Raw genomic sequence first — 14,131 nt, forward strand, 5'->3', positions numbered from 1 at the left:
AGTTTTCAGAGTGGAGAGTAAATGGAGTTAACTGATTATTTTATTTCTGCCTCTCTCTACATCCTCCCCAAACACATTTATTTATTTGTGCCAGAATATATGGCCAATGCCAATGCCTCTGGCACAGCTGCATTACAATATTCAGGCATTGTAAGTATGGGCCCAGACAGAGAAACCTTTTGCTAATTAAAACACCAAACAACTTTTTCCTTGTTCTATCAGTGAATATTAAGCAGTGGAGCAGCAGTGAAACTCTTCAGTGGCCTTTTCTCTAAGCAGCAGCAGTGCTGGAAAACCTGTGAGAGTTTCAATCATCAGCAGCAGACAATTAGCCCAAATGTATTCGGAGGCAAAGGGAATGGAGAGAAACAGGGAGAATGAGAGTGAGGCGGAATATGAAAGAGTAGAATAAGAGTAGCTGTTCATCAGGCTTCATTAGCAAATCGTTCTGATTTCACTCGCTGCTCTTTCCCTCCTTTTAGAAAGCCATCGCCTCGGGTTAAGACTTCCTCTGTACTTGTGTGTATACGTGTGTGTGTGTGTGTGTGTGTGTGTGTGTGTGTGCGTGTGTGAATGAGTGTCTTTGTATAGGCACAATGTTCTGTAACACACATGCCAAGGGGCAGCGGGGGATTAATGGGGCTAATCTGGGTTCATTGTAAATATGACTGTACAGTGAACAACACGCTGCACACTGAAAACCAGAGTCGTAATGTGACATTTGTAATTTGTTGTCTTCTTTCTCTAAAATTTTCTCCATCCATCATTCTCTAAATAGCTCTTTGGTTTGCTTGCTCTCAAACTTTTCAATTCTGAGTGAATCTGAGCTGATGGGAAGAGAGAAAAAATTAAATAAAGACCGGTGACAGCCAACAGTAGGAGATATGAAGGCTGCGTTTTTGTTTTTTTTTTAAGTAAGAGGGATTTAATGACCCAGAAACTGAATCTTAACAGATGTCTGCATTCATTCAGCTACAGGAATCTGCAGACAAGTGACAATATTCAGGCATCATCAGTATGTCAGCTCAGCTATGCAAAACCAGCCCACTATTTTCACTTTGCTAAAAATGTTCTGGTAAAACTCAAAAGACTTTTACTTGGAACGAATGTTACTTCAATAAGCTGTGACATTTTAGTGCTTTGGAGCAGAGATCAACTTGAATCATTTCTAGACCTGGGTGAGGAAATGCACTACACTATGGGTTCTCAGAAGTCTTTGTCCTGTAAAAAATACTTTTTGAATATGTTGTATTTTAAACACTCCACCAAAATTGGTTTCTGGAAGCTTAAATTAGACTAAAAGCAGGTCATGTTGCAGAATTGCTCTTTATTTTGTATCTTGAACACCTACAGCACTTATGTTGTCTGTAGCATAATGATCTACACCAATCCCTCTCAGACTGGTCTGACTTCTAGCTGCCCGACTCAGCTGATTCTCAGTAGGTAAACAAAAATCTTGTAAATCAAAGCTCGGGGGCCGTATTTGCAAAGGGTGGTCTCATCTTACCACCGGGAGTCCTCCTAAGTGGAGCCAAAGGTCACGAGCCATCGGTTTCCTCTTGAGAGCCGTTCACAAAGCTGCTGAGAGACCAGCTTCTACTGAGGGAATTATTAAAGCTTAAAGAAGGCAGAGGTTTGACTCTGTTACTGAATTAATTTATACTCACATTTAATTAAATTGAATTAACCTTTTAATAAACAGATAAGTATTGACTTGTCTTTATCATTTGATGGGGTAATTTAACATATATCCTGCGGGCAATCTGTTGACCTTGATGCCAATATATTTACTTCACTTGGTGATTGTTCATGTCCCCAAATAAACTGTTAACCAAATGTGGATCTGAACAACACATGTTAACAGCTGAGGTATTTAAAGTTCAATTTAATTTTTCCAAGTTATAAACAGTTGTGTCATTTCTAGTGTTACTGAATTTTTTTTATTTTATTTTTTTATTTTTGAAAATATGCTTTTGAAAGTTTGCTAATCCTGTAAATTAGCTGCAGATTTTAGTGACCTGCCTCAAACAAAAGTTTGGGTCGAGAATAAAGAAAACACGATTCTGTGAGTTAGGACTGCAGGGTGTAGTTTATTACTGATACATCCTTCAACTACTTCTCTGTTAATCTGTGTTTTAACATAGCCTGTTTTGTTTTACCAACTGTTCCAAACCCAGACATACAAATTTACAACTTGGCAATTAATCAGGTGTCAATATAGGTTTGTTTATTTTCTAATGATCAACTAACTGATTAACAGAAAAATTCTCTCAGCACTACACTGGTTCAAGCAATAAGCTAATGTTCAGAACTGGATGTTTTTGCATTGAAAATGGCAGGATCCTCACATTAAACTTATCCTATTGTGTTGCTCATTTCACCCCAAAGGCTCACTCTGTATTTTCACAGATATACTGATTTATTTTCTGATGAAGTACCTTAATTGTCCATTAACGAGAAAAAAGGCCTTTACTTTTCAGCCTCATTATATCTCTCTCTTTTTCCTTCTGTCTTCCTGTCTCATCTCTCATGGGAACTGCAGACCCACTTGTCTCCCACACCAGTTTCAGTTGCTGGAACAACACAGCTTATAACCAGCCTTATTAAAACACTCTGAGAGAGCGAGAGAGTTTTGTCCTCCCTTTGGCTCTACTCAGAGCTACTCTAAACAACCACAGGCCCAAAACAAAGCAGAGACCCTAATCCTCTTAATGCGATGCTTACTGGCTGCTCCAAGATTATACAGGAACTCACAAATCTTCCAACTGTGCTCATATTCCACATTCCCCACCTGCATTTTATAAGACAAGCAAAAATCTTGAAGGCATTTCAGGCATGAGGTTGATACCAACGCGTAGAAGGAGGAACAACAAAATCTTTGCAGGGTTTCCACTTTGGTCCTCATTTGACTTTCCCACTATTTTTTACAACACAATCCATGTATTTCAACAATCTAAACTGCTGTTCCTTTGTAGTTTCTTAATTTGTTTTACTGTAACAAGAAACTGTGGTTTGGTTTCACCACACTTACACTCACTGCTAAAACACCATAACTACTGTCTAAAGCCATGAGTAAAACTGACAATTTCATTTTTCTAAATTACTGCAAGGGGAGGCACTAATTGTCTTGCATTTAATCACCAGAATAACAAGGACCAAATAAGGAGAAGTATAACAATTTAACAGACAAACAGTATGGAAGTTTACTGTATAACAAGGTGCAATCAAGCAAAGTCAAAGGTAGCTAGTCACTATCCAGATACATATTTGTCGAGGCTATATGGTGTATATATAGCCAGTTACTAAGCCATGCAATAATTATACTTGATGTTGTTGTTTTAACATTCTTTCATTTACTTTTATTTAGGTTTTCTTCACTAGCACAAGCTACACCAGCATTTGAAACATCTCAATATTTAAGAAAAAGGAAACTGGTGCTACCTCTCACAAAGCTACAAAGCATCCACACGCAGGACAGCAGTGAATTAATGAAGGATGGCCCTTCTATTGCATATGCTGCATCACTGTCACACTGACTTACTTGAATAGAATGAAGCCATAGTTTTCAACGACTAATTCGACAGTTAGCTTGTTGGTTTAATTGGTTTAATCAAGCAGAATAACATGTGCAGGTGTGCAGGCCTCCAAATTAACTCCAGCCATCAACACTAGCAGTTCAGTCAACACTTGTACATATAGTTACAAACTTTCCACAGTTCACTAGCTTGCAATTTTCAATAACATTTTATTTTTCTTTTTTAAATTGTTGACTGTGACATGTCTCCAAGGCAACAGTTTAAACACAGTGTGAATGTGTTTTGCTTATGTAGCCTTACATAAACTTGGATAGCAATAAATTAACTCTGGAGATTTTGCTGTCCTTGTGTCCAGACTGAGACAGACCAACTGAACACTGGCATGTTAATCTGATTAAGAGACTTAGACTGCTTAATGTTGTCTGTGTTTTTGTGTGTGTGTGTGGATGTGCGTGTCCCTTTACGCTAATCTTGTGTGTGTCAGTGTGAGAGAAGGAAAGAGAGCCACAAATTGCTGAGCTTTCTTTGAAAAGCTGCCCAAAAGGATGTCATGTACAGTGTGTGTGTGTGTATGTGTGTGTGTGTGTGTGTGTGTGGGCATATATTCACGTGGGTGGGCGACCACATCAGTGCTGTTAAGTGCAGACTCTGTGAATGTACAGTTATAGGCGTGTGTGCAAAGGACAGAAATATAGAAGCAAAGATGAAAGGAAAAGAAGGTGAAGAGAGGACTAAAGATAGAACAAGAGAAACTATGTGAGACAGGAAACAGGACATCAGCTGCCTTTTTAAGACTCAGCTAAAATAAACAGAATGAAGAGTTTCCCAAGTAAAGTACAGTGACTCTACTAGAAACAAATTATATTGAATTTCTGGCCATGAAGGTCACATCAGCACAAATCATTAATTCTTTTTTTTTTTTTAAATAAAGTGAAAAATCCTGAAAACAAAATGCCAACGGGAAGTAAACAGTGCAGAGAAAACAGAAAGTAGCTCTGTGAGGTATTATGACTGACTAGCATGTCACAGCCAGCTAGCATATCCATGGTTATCTCGTCAGTTCGATTCGAGACATTAGATTACAGTTTAAGACACTGTCAGACATTGAATTCCCAGGTGACAGTGAGATTTGATGCACTTGGAGCAAAAACAAAATGGATATGACAGTGAAGAACAATGTGACAGGCTGAAAATGAGATGGAGTCTGCAAGGGGGAAGAAGTGTGGCAAAGATGGAAAAGAAAACAAGAAATGTGGAGTCATTATAGAAAGTGTGTGTGCTGTGCAGGAACAAAAAGAAAAAAAAACAGACAGAAACATAAACACAAACACACACACACACACACAAAGGAGAGTGACAGAAGAAATTGCTGTGTGATGGAGAGAAATTTAGGCAGACAGTCAGCAGGCAGCCACAGCAGGAAGGTGAACAGTAGTGAGACAAAAAGGCAAACCAAAAAAAAAACCCCACAAAAATATAAAAAAAAAAATACTGAAAGTATTTTACTACACAGTGAAAGACTCATTTTTCCAGTTCACCTTTCTTCTTTGCAGAATGCAGATCTCAAATACAGTGGAGTTCATTTGTGGTGCAATTGCAAAACATTAGATAGCATAAAAACTCAACTGTCACTGTCTATCTTCAGCAACCACAACATGCAAGCATCTACCTGTGAAAGGTTACTGAAGGAGCTGAAGAGAGCTGAAAGAAGTGAAGTCCTCATGGATGAAATGCAAATGCAATGCTATGTCTATAGCTCCCTCAAAGTCACTTGTCAGTGACTGTCAAAACGGACTGTCTCCCTTGGAATCACCAACTCAGTAGATTTAATGGGAAAACTTGAGGTCATAATACTTCTAAAACTACGTTACTCAGTTAAAATTTGCCCCTAAGTGCAAACACGAAGGAAATCAGAGCTTTTGTATTGGTGAAAATCCTCCACCGACAAGACTAAGAGCAGCAGTGGAATTAAACTGTCTGACCATAGAAACACAAATAGGGAAGGAAACTCATCCAGACACTATCAGCGAAAAGACAAGAGCATGACCTACTAAGACAGGTGTGCGCATGTGTGTGTGTGTCTGTGTGTGCACGACTCTAAAAAAAAAAATGTGCTGGTCTCTATGTGGGTTCAAAGCCCCGGTTGGACGTCTGTTGAAAGATCTGTCAATCATTGCTGATGCCCCTCCCCTCCACCCCTCCACCTTTCACCTACTTCCTGGTTCTAGTGAAAGGGCTTTCAGGAGCCCATGACCTTTGACCCATTCTCATTCCAGACAGGACATTTTTAAATAAAGATTTGTATATTTAAAAAGTTTGTAAGTTGTCTGTTTGTCGTGTAATTCCAGAAGGAATTATTTCTAGGGATTGTTTGGGTATAATATAACTGTTAATTAAAAGACAGCTTATACTTTAGTCGGCCACCAGTGCATGTTGGCCCCCCTGCAACAGATTAATTGATTCATCATACAGTTTTACCATAAAGCAAAGACATTTCTGATAAAGTCTGAACTCGATCAAACAAACTTCAACCGTATCTCTCTCTGAAGGTGCTTTCCTTTGCTCACCACAACTTAATTTTTGCCGCTGTTTAACATGAAGCACATTGCATGGGTCTTTCCCATGCATGAGATCTAAACAGCACTCCATGTCCCCTTGTCTGCTTGATTTCCGCTTTATGGCTAAACAAACATTCCATTCAATAAACTGCCCAGCCTGTAATTTGTCCAGTTAGTTGAGTCAATATTATCAAACTTCTACCTGTAACCATGGTTACAGCATGTCACTTCACAACTTCAAGTGGTGACATTGATGATGAATTATCTGGAACTGTTTAGATAATTGATGGATCCCTTTAGCCATTTTCAAGCAAAAATTCACTAGTTCTAACTACTGCTTAAATCAGCAGTGACGTTTCATATTACTGGTACTAGGTTCCAGCTTTTCAACTGTACAGATGTGCTGCTAAAAAAAAGCTAAAGCCTCTCATTGCATTAGCTGCCACCGTCCTACCACAAAAGTTTTAAAAAATGTCCCTGCTGTTTTCAGAAATTATGTTTAAACCGAAAATGTACTCATCCTTACATAAAACACAGCATTTTAGAGATGCAGTTATGATGAATCTTGTAGCTTGAAAGTTTCCACAGTATGCTTATAATTCCTGTTTTCTATTCATGCCACTGGCGGGGACCACATTTTAAACTCAAATACTTTGAATGTTATAAGCTTCTGGATTCGCTGCAGAGCCATGCTGTGTCCCACTGTGTTAAACTGCTAATCTGACTGCTGCAGTGAGTGGGTTGCTGCGAGTCTGGAGGCTGCATCCACCCAGACCACTGAGAACTCTTTGACTGTGAAATCTCAGAGCGCAGAGGCACTTAGTGTTAAAACAGGAGGTGTGTGTCAAATAATTTCTTTCATGGTAAAGTGTAGGCTGTGTGGCAGACAGAAGGCTGCAGTGTTTCAAGCAGAGACGCTTGCTCAGCAGTTTTACTCTCTGATTCTGTGTGTGACTTTTGCATGAAGAGAATTCGATGGCAGGTGTTCAGGAGATGCCGATTTTCAACTACCAAGAATTTGACTCTGAGCAGCAGCATATTACAGTACAGTATTTTTTAATTCCAATAAATCAGTTATGGGATGTGCTGGTGAGGATGTGATTTTACTGAAAAGCTTCTGTTTTGTCAGCTTGTAAAGCCTATAGTAAACCTACCACACGCCGCTTTCAGAAGCTGCTAGCTCAGCTGAAACATTTTCATTAGTCTGGGTCTCAGCAAAGGATTTAAATGTCCTGTAGCTTCAAATGTGAGAACACAACCCACAAAACACACCGTATCTGCTACCAGCAGCATCAGTCCACAAATATGGTATCAGCTATTAACGGATGTATAGATACAGTATCACGATGCATAACATTTCACAGATATATTGCATGCCTCTCTGTGCCACAACTGCATGCATTTTTAGCATGGCCACTGGCCGGCCTCCAGTGAGAGAGCTCTTATGTAAGTCATCTAAAACAGTTACAATGCTGAGAGATCTGCTGCTATTTTAAGCCTGAAGTGATTCAGCTTTCTACTTCCAAAAGCATGATTTGCAGCGGAAAAATAAAGCAGCCGACAAAATTGCATATGCTATTTGATGCATTCGTGCTTTTGGCGTTTGAAAATAGGACACCTTATTATACTTATTATTTGTTGAATTCTTGTTATTTGTCTCAAAGACTCTTTGTTCTCTATAGATTTAAATATATGTGCATGAGCAGATTTTTGTTTATGTGGGAGTGTGGGCATGGCTCAGGAAAAGGGCTTTCTGTGTAACCCTGATGAACCCTCACGCCTCATTGGCATTGTGGACAGTTAAAAGGTCAAATGTTTGTCTCACTGCCTGTGTGGAATGGTGTGTGTCTACATGTTAACAAGAGCTGCCACAGGGAAACAAGTTCAATCCAGCCACAAAAACAACATCCCAAGGTTTGCTACTTGCATACACAGATCTCTACGCACAAGTATACAAGGACCTGCATGTCCAAATACAGAATAAATTAAGGATGACTGCAGAATAAACACACAGACATACATACACATACCCATACTGAAACATGAACTTTGATGGTTTATGGAGCAATCACACAGAAAAGGCACAGACACAGTGTCAGTTAATGAGTCACTGCCCTGCTGAGGTGTGTGAGACTGTGTGTGAATGTGTGTGTGTGTGTGTGAGGGAGTGAGAGAGAGAGAGGGATCAGTAGTATCTTGGCTCCAGATGTTTTATGGGTTTCCCATTTCTGTTAAATCTCTTTCCTTCTGGACTCTCACATTATATGCAACTGTGTGGTTTGTAAGCAAGTGATAAGTGCGACATCTGTGCTGTGTTTCATGCCCATCCACAGCCACATGTGTGCAGGGGACTCAAAACAGCTGAGAAATTAAAACTGAAAATAAACTGGTAAGAAGCAAGGTTTTTCTAATGTGGACCCATTGATCATGTCGTTGTACTGTTTGTTGTCATTTTGACTAAGAGACAACATTTCCATTTACACTCTTTCACGCACCAGAATGCCTCAGGCCTTTGCAGATGAACTATGATGCTGTTCACAAGGGTTGAGAACGTAACTTAAATCAGCTACAAGGAACAGCCTTATAACATAAGGGTTTATGGGTAAGAGGAAGCAGATGTTGACATTTGACAGACAGAATTTCCTTGTGTTAGGCTGGCTTTCAAAACAAAGAAATGGGGAAACTACAGTCTGTACTGATGCTCATATTCATCCATTTCATCAGTTTGTTCCTTAAAAACCATTTTCTTGCTATAAAGAATTATAATGAAGTAAATGTTGATTGCACAATGTAATGTCTATAGAATAATAACATATAAACCTTATCTTAACTCATTTTTGCTGCCACCAGCCACAGAGTCTCCAGGGTGATCCAATGGGTGCTAATTTTAATTTGACCTGAGTTTGTGAATACAAATGAACCACGATCACACAAATGTTAGTGAGATGGCTTTTTCACTGCAGCTCAGACTTAAAGAAACATGAGATTCCCTTTGCAGAGCAGTCTGTCATCCTCACACGGTGTTACATTTGTGTTACGGACCCTTGAGATATTTACAGAAAGATTCAAATGAAGGCTCAGCAAACAGCACTTATAGACACTTATTTCCACAATGATACCTTTAACTGTAACTGTCAAATCTTTCACGTCCAGCTTGTCGTCCTTCCCAGCCCCCAAAACTGCTGAGTATTTCTACAGAGAGGATTTCTGTATGATTAACAAAATGTTTAGTGGGTTGTACAAGTAACTGTTCCTGGGTCATGTTTTTCAAACAGGGTCATGACCCAGTATGAGTCATCTGGCAGTCACTGCTATGAGCAGATTAACATAATTATAATATTTTTAATGAGCTTGGGTCAAAGAATGAGACCAGACTTACTGCAGACTACCACAGATTACTTTTATTTGACTTCATTTTGTTGCCTCAGTTTGACCATGTGATGTTTTTTGTGTTGCATATGGTTAAGAAGTGAACTGATTATTTAAGGGTATTTAAATAACTGATAATGTAATGCATTTGAAGATTATAATAACTTATCAGAATCAGAATTCCTTTATTTATCCCCAAAGGGAAATTCTTTAAGTAAATGCTGGTTTTACTGTGACAGTATAGACTAAGACAGGGAGTGCTGGCTGACTGCTCTGCAGATGAAACCCCAACATGAAATAAAAAGAGAAATTGATTTGCATGAGTGTGGACGGTACACACTGGTGTTGGTGGTGAGATCAGTGTGAAGTGAGCGGCCAGGGTTGGAGAATAAACTGTGCACTTTCAAAGAGCTGGGTCTTGGACTCTCTCTGTCTCTCTCTCTCTCACACACACACACACACACATTCACTTCTAATGATTAACATGAAGAGGCAGTAGGAGAAAGCCCTCATGTGACTCCAGGGCTGAAAACAACCATGCGAATGTGATCACTTTGCTAAACAACTCAGGATAAAGACTTTAAACAGCGCTGTTTCGGTGTAGGCTCCTGAACCTCGCACACATAGCGTACCACAGAGGGACAAGACAGTGAAACAGAGACAGTCTTCCGCTACTGACCTTGGCGGGCCGGCAGGCTCCCAGTAACGGCAGAACAGGTGCAGTCCGTCGGCGTTGACTATGTGCTGGAGGTCGGTGTAGGGAACTCCCTGCGGGCTGCGCCGCGGAGCAGCTCCCGGCTCGGGCATGGAGGGGTCTGCAACAGAGACACGGAGCAGCGATAACAACACGTCGCTGCCGTAGAGGTAGCAGCTGAAGCCGGCGGCGAGCAGGCAGGTGGCGGCGGTCACGGCGTTCATTGTTTCGACTCTTGTTTATTAATTTTAGTGTGTGTTGTAGGAGCCCATCGGAGATGTTTGGAACTAATCCTGAGCTGCACACATGCACACACACACACACGCACGCACACACACACACACACGGAGGCAACGACCGGCGTTACGTCACCAGACCATATGCTCTGCTTTCCACAAGGTCTCTCTCTCTCTCTCTCTCTCTCTCTCTCTCTCTCTCTCCCTTCCTCTCTCTTTCCTCCCCTTCCTCTGTCTCTCTGTCTCTCGAATTCAAATTAGCTTTATTGCTAAGATTATCATACTTTAAAGTGCAGTAGGTTGCAGCCTATGAAACAGCAAACAGTTTGCTTTTAGGCTACTGTGTTCAACATCTACTACCAACAGCTGCGCTACACTGCAATGAAGAGACAGATCATCAAAACTAGCGAATAAAAAGAATCAGACGCCTCAGCATACGAGACAGAACATATTTTGATTGAGGTCATTTAAATTTAAATTTCGATTTAACCTGTTCGTTTCACGAGATATCTCCCGCTGTTCAGAAAACAACATTTCTGTACACGTGCGTGTATCCACCTGCTCGCTGTACACAAACAATGAGTTGATTTCATGATGAACAGCATCACTTGCAAGGCAAACCGATTTGAATTGAAAATAACACCGAGCTTTACTTCCAATTATCTTTCTCAGCCTCTGCAGAACCTTCTAATCTTTGTGTAGATTTCTTTTTCCTGTAAGCGCCCCCCCCCCAACACACACACACACACACACACACACACACACACACACACACACACACACACACACACACACACACAGGAGAGAGACAAGTGTGTGACTTGTCTCTCTCCTCCCTCTCCCTCTCATTACCCACGAGGCTTTCCTGACACCAGGTCTAGTTTGAATACACCAGCCAGAGTCTGTTGTGGTAAAGACGTGCGCCATCACAATAGCGTTTGTAGCACCTGACACACCACGGAGATAAAAATAGATCTTTGAGGACCAGTTAAGCCATACCCTGAGGTGATCGGGTGTCGTCTTTCAGGTTTAGTGACTGCCAGTGTTGGTCAGCAGGGCTTGTGACATTTTGACATCGAAATGTACCACAGTGCTGACCAACTGATGTTACCCTCAATAACAGGCTACATTTCCGCTTTGCAGCCAGTTCTGTAAAGGGGAACGTGGCTCGTTTCATTTGCATATGAGAAGCTCACATGAATAACAGTGCTATAAAAGTCTGCACCACACGTTAAAATAATCGCTATCGTTAAACTTGTAGCTATACACATGAGTGGGTCATTTCTGGCAGATGGTCCAATTATATTTTGTGCGCAAAACGTTCCCTTTCTTTTCATCTCGACTGCAACCAAGCGTTTCCACATGGGAAAGACCGCATAACTGGACAGGAGGATGATTATTGGCTGCAAGCCTTCAGAAAAAAAAAGAGCAAACGTTTGCAGTGCAAGTGTCTTTGATTCATCTGATGTAAAACCTTTGCAAAGAACCGAATCTGGTTTGTCAGCTTCCTGTAGTATTCGAGTGGAAAACGTGCTATAACATCAATATTAAGGTCTGAGTGGTTTATGTACCAAAAATTAAAAAAAAGATGAATGGAGGAAGAGAAGATGCCGCATGTGCTAATGCCACCGCAAAACTACAAGTTACATTGGGTAAAACCACAAGGCTGGAGGACTGAGATTAAACACACTGGGATGTCCAAAATAAGATCAGAACTGAGACCCGCAGGCGCACTGTTAAGTCCCCGTGCAGAAATAACTAGAATAAATAATATGTTAAGGATATTAGAGAGATGGAACCAACCTGTGAAGGAGCGTCTGCTGTGAAGTTTCAGCTTCTTCTAAGACTCTCCAACCTCTCTGTCTCTGTCCTCCTCTCCCTCTCTCTGTCTCTCTCTCCTTCTGTCTGTCTCCCCCTTTCCCTCTCTCTCTCTCTCTGTGTCTCTCTCCCTGTCTCTCTCTCTCTCCCTGTCTCCCTCTCTCTGTCTCTCTCTCTGTCTCTCTCCCTGTCTCTCCCTCTCTCTCTCTCTCTCTCTCTGCCTCTTTCTCCCTGTCTCTCTCTCTCTCTCTCTCTCTCTCTCTCTCTCTGTGTCTCTCTCTCTCTCCCTGTCTCTCTCTCTCTGTCTCTCTCTCTGTGTCTCTCTCTCTTTCTCTGTATCTCTCCCTCTCTCTCTCTCTCTCTGTCTCTCTCCCTGCCTCTCTCTTTCTCTCTCTCTCTGTCTCTCTCTTCCTGTCTCCCTCTCTCTCTGTCTCCCTCTCTCTCTCTGTGTCTCTCTCTCTGTCTCTCTCTCTCCCTGTCTCCCTCTCTCTGTGTCTCTCTCTCCCTGTATGTGCTCTGTATGTGTCTGTCCTCTTCTCTCTCTCCGATGCTCTGCTCTCGCCACCCGTCAAGAGAAGAATGCAGTCAGCGATGTTTGAAGAGAAACTAAATAAGTATTCACGCCCCCCCTCCTTTCACACACACACACACACACACACACAGACATCCGCTCACACAGGCTACATGTTACATATTTTCCCCAGAGGCGGTGATACAGCTCTCTGTATCTCTCGCTTCCTGTTACAGCCTCGTTTATTGTAAAAAGTGGTTCCTTGTTGTACACACCTGACCCACTGACATTTATTAGAACTGCCAATACTCTCATGTGGGGTTCCCACCGTCTAAATCATCGCCTGTCATCAGTCATCATCACTGTCTCACTGAACGAGCCTCCGTGTGTTCTGATCTAGTCTTACGGTGGCTCATTGAGGGACGCCGATTTCCATTACAATAACAATGAATATTTTGTGCTCTGTCACCTCTTTCCTGTTTGGTAAGTTTTAAACAAAGCCTGACAAAGCTCTCTGTGACACTGAAATGTTACACAAATAAAATCTCTGTGCTGCGCTATTTGCGCAATGTATGTTTTTTTTTTTGATTTTTGCTACCACTTAAAGTCACTTTTGTTTATTTGCAGGAAAACTCTCAAGGGCACCTTTAAGTTGCTGCAGTGAGTTACCAACTCACACGCAGCATTCACGTGCAGTCCTGCTTCTAACAGCCTAACAAATCCAAGCCTGGTAGTCTATTTACTGCCTTGGTTGTTGTGATCCTCACCAATTCCTGAGAAAAATAATTGGCTCTTTAGCTGCTAAATACTCCACTAGTCACTAATTTTATCTCTCTGCCATTTGGTGCTGGGTGGGTGTACAGTGTGTTCATTTATGATAGTAAATGAGGTTGATGACAGCTGTGAATCAGGTAAAGTAATAATGCTCAAGAAACAAACATGCACCTGAGCTGAGGTAAACTGCTGAGTTGGTGTGATAAATTTGGACAATCCCTTTTACATTCGAGTCATTTAGGAATTTAAAAATACTGATTAGTTCAGCTTTAAGGTTAGGAGCAAATCTATCCTGCCACATCTATCCAAGGATAAATTACTGCACACATCGTACTCCTGACTGGTGGGGGCAAAACTACAACCCTTAATAGAAACACATAATGAAATGAAAAGGAAAATGGTAGTTCAGTTTGATTACTGAGACAGAAAGCATATTCGTGATTAAAGAGCAACTTTATAGCGGCTGAAAATCTTTTTTCGTTTTTGCTGACCTCTAGTGGTTTAACTTGTCACCTTGCTGCGATGATGTCGACGTGTTCTCCTTTTGCCCGAAGAAAATGTGCTATACTGTTTTTTCCAGCTATTTCTGTGACATAGGTTGGTTTTGGCAAACAGCATGCTGTCATTTATTCAAC

General features: G+C 41.1%; 1 protein-coding gene across 3 annotated transcripts in view; it reads right to left on the reverse strand.

Moving 5' to 3' along the window:
* mgll (monoglyceride lipase) overlaps positions 1 to 12,353 on the reverse strand; it is a 37,497-nt gene extending 25,144 nt beyond the window's left edge. Inside the window, exons 1-2 of one of the 3 annotated variants that reach the window (XM_046397681.1) lie at positions 12,197 to 12,353; positions 10,143 to 10,278 (exon numbers count right to left, since the gene is read on the reverse strand). In XM_046397681.1, the coding sequence (XP_046253637.1) occupies positions 10,143 to 10,270 (128 nt within the window). In that variant the 5' untranslated portion in view covers positions 10,271 to 10,278; positions 12,197 to 12,353. Of the gene's footprint in view, positions 1 to 10,142; positions 10,540 to 11,392; positions 11,560 to 12,196 lie in introns of those variants that run through there. The other 2 variants (XM_046397679.1, XM_046397680.1) reach the window with 2 other exon arrangements.
* Positions 12,354 to 14,131: the final 1,778 nt, after the last annotated feature.

Source organism: Scatophagus argus, chromosome 8 (assembly GCF_020382885.2).
Source record: "Scatophagus argus isolate fScaArg1 chromosome 8, fScaArg1.pri, whole genome shotgun sequence".
In the NCBI taxonomy this organism is placed as follows: domain Eukaryota; kingdom Metazoa; phylum Chordata; class Actinopteri; family Scatophagidae; genus Scatophagus; species Scatophagus argus.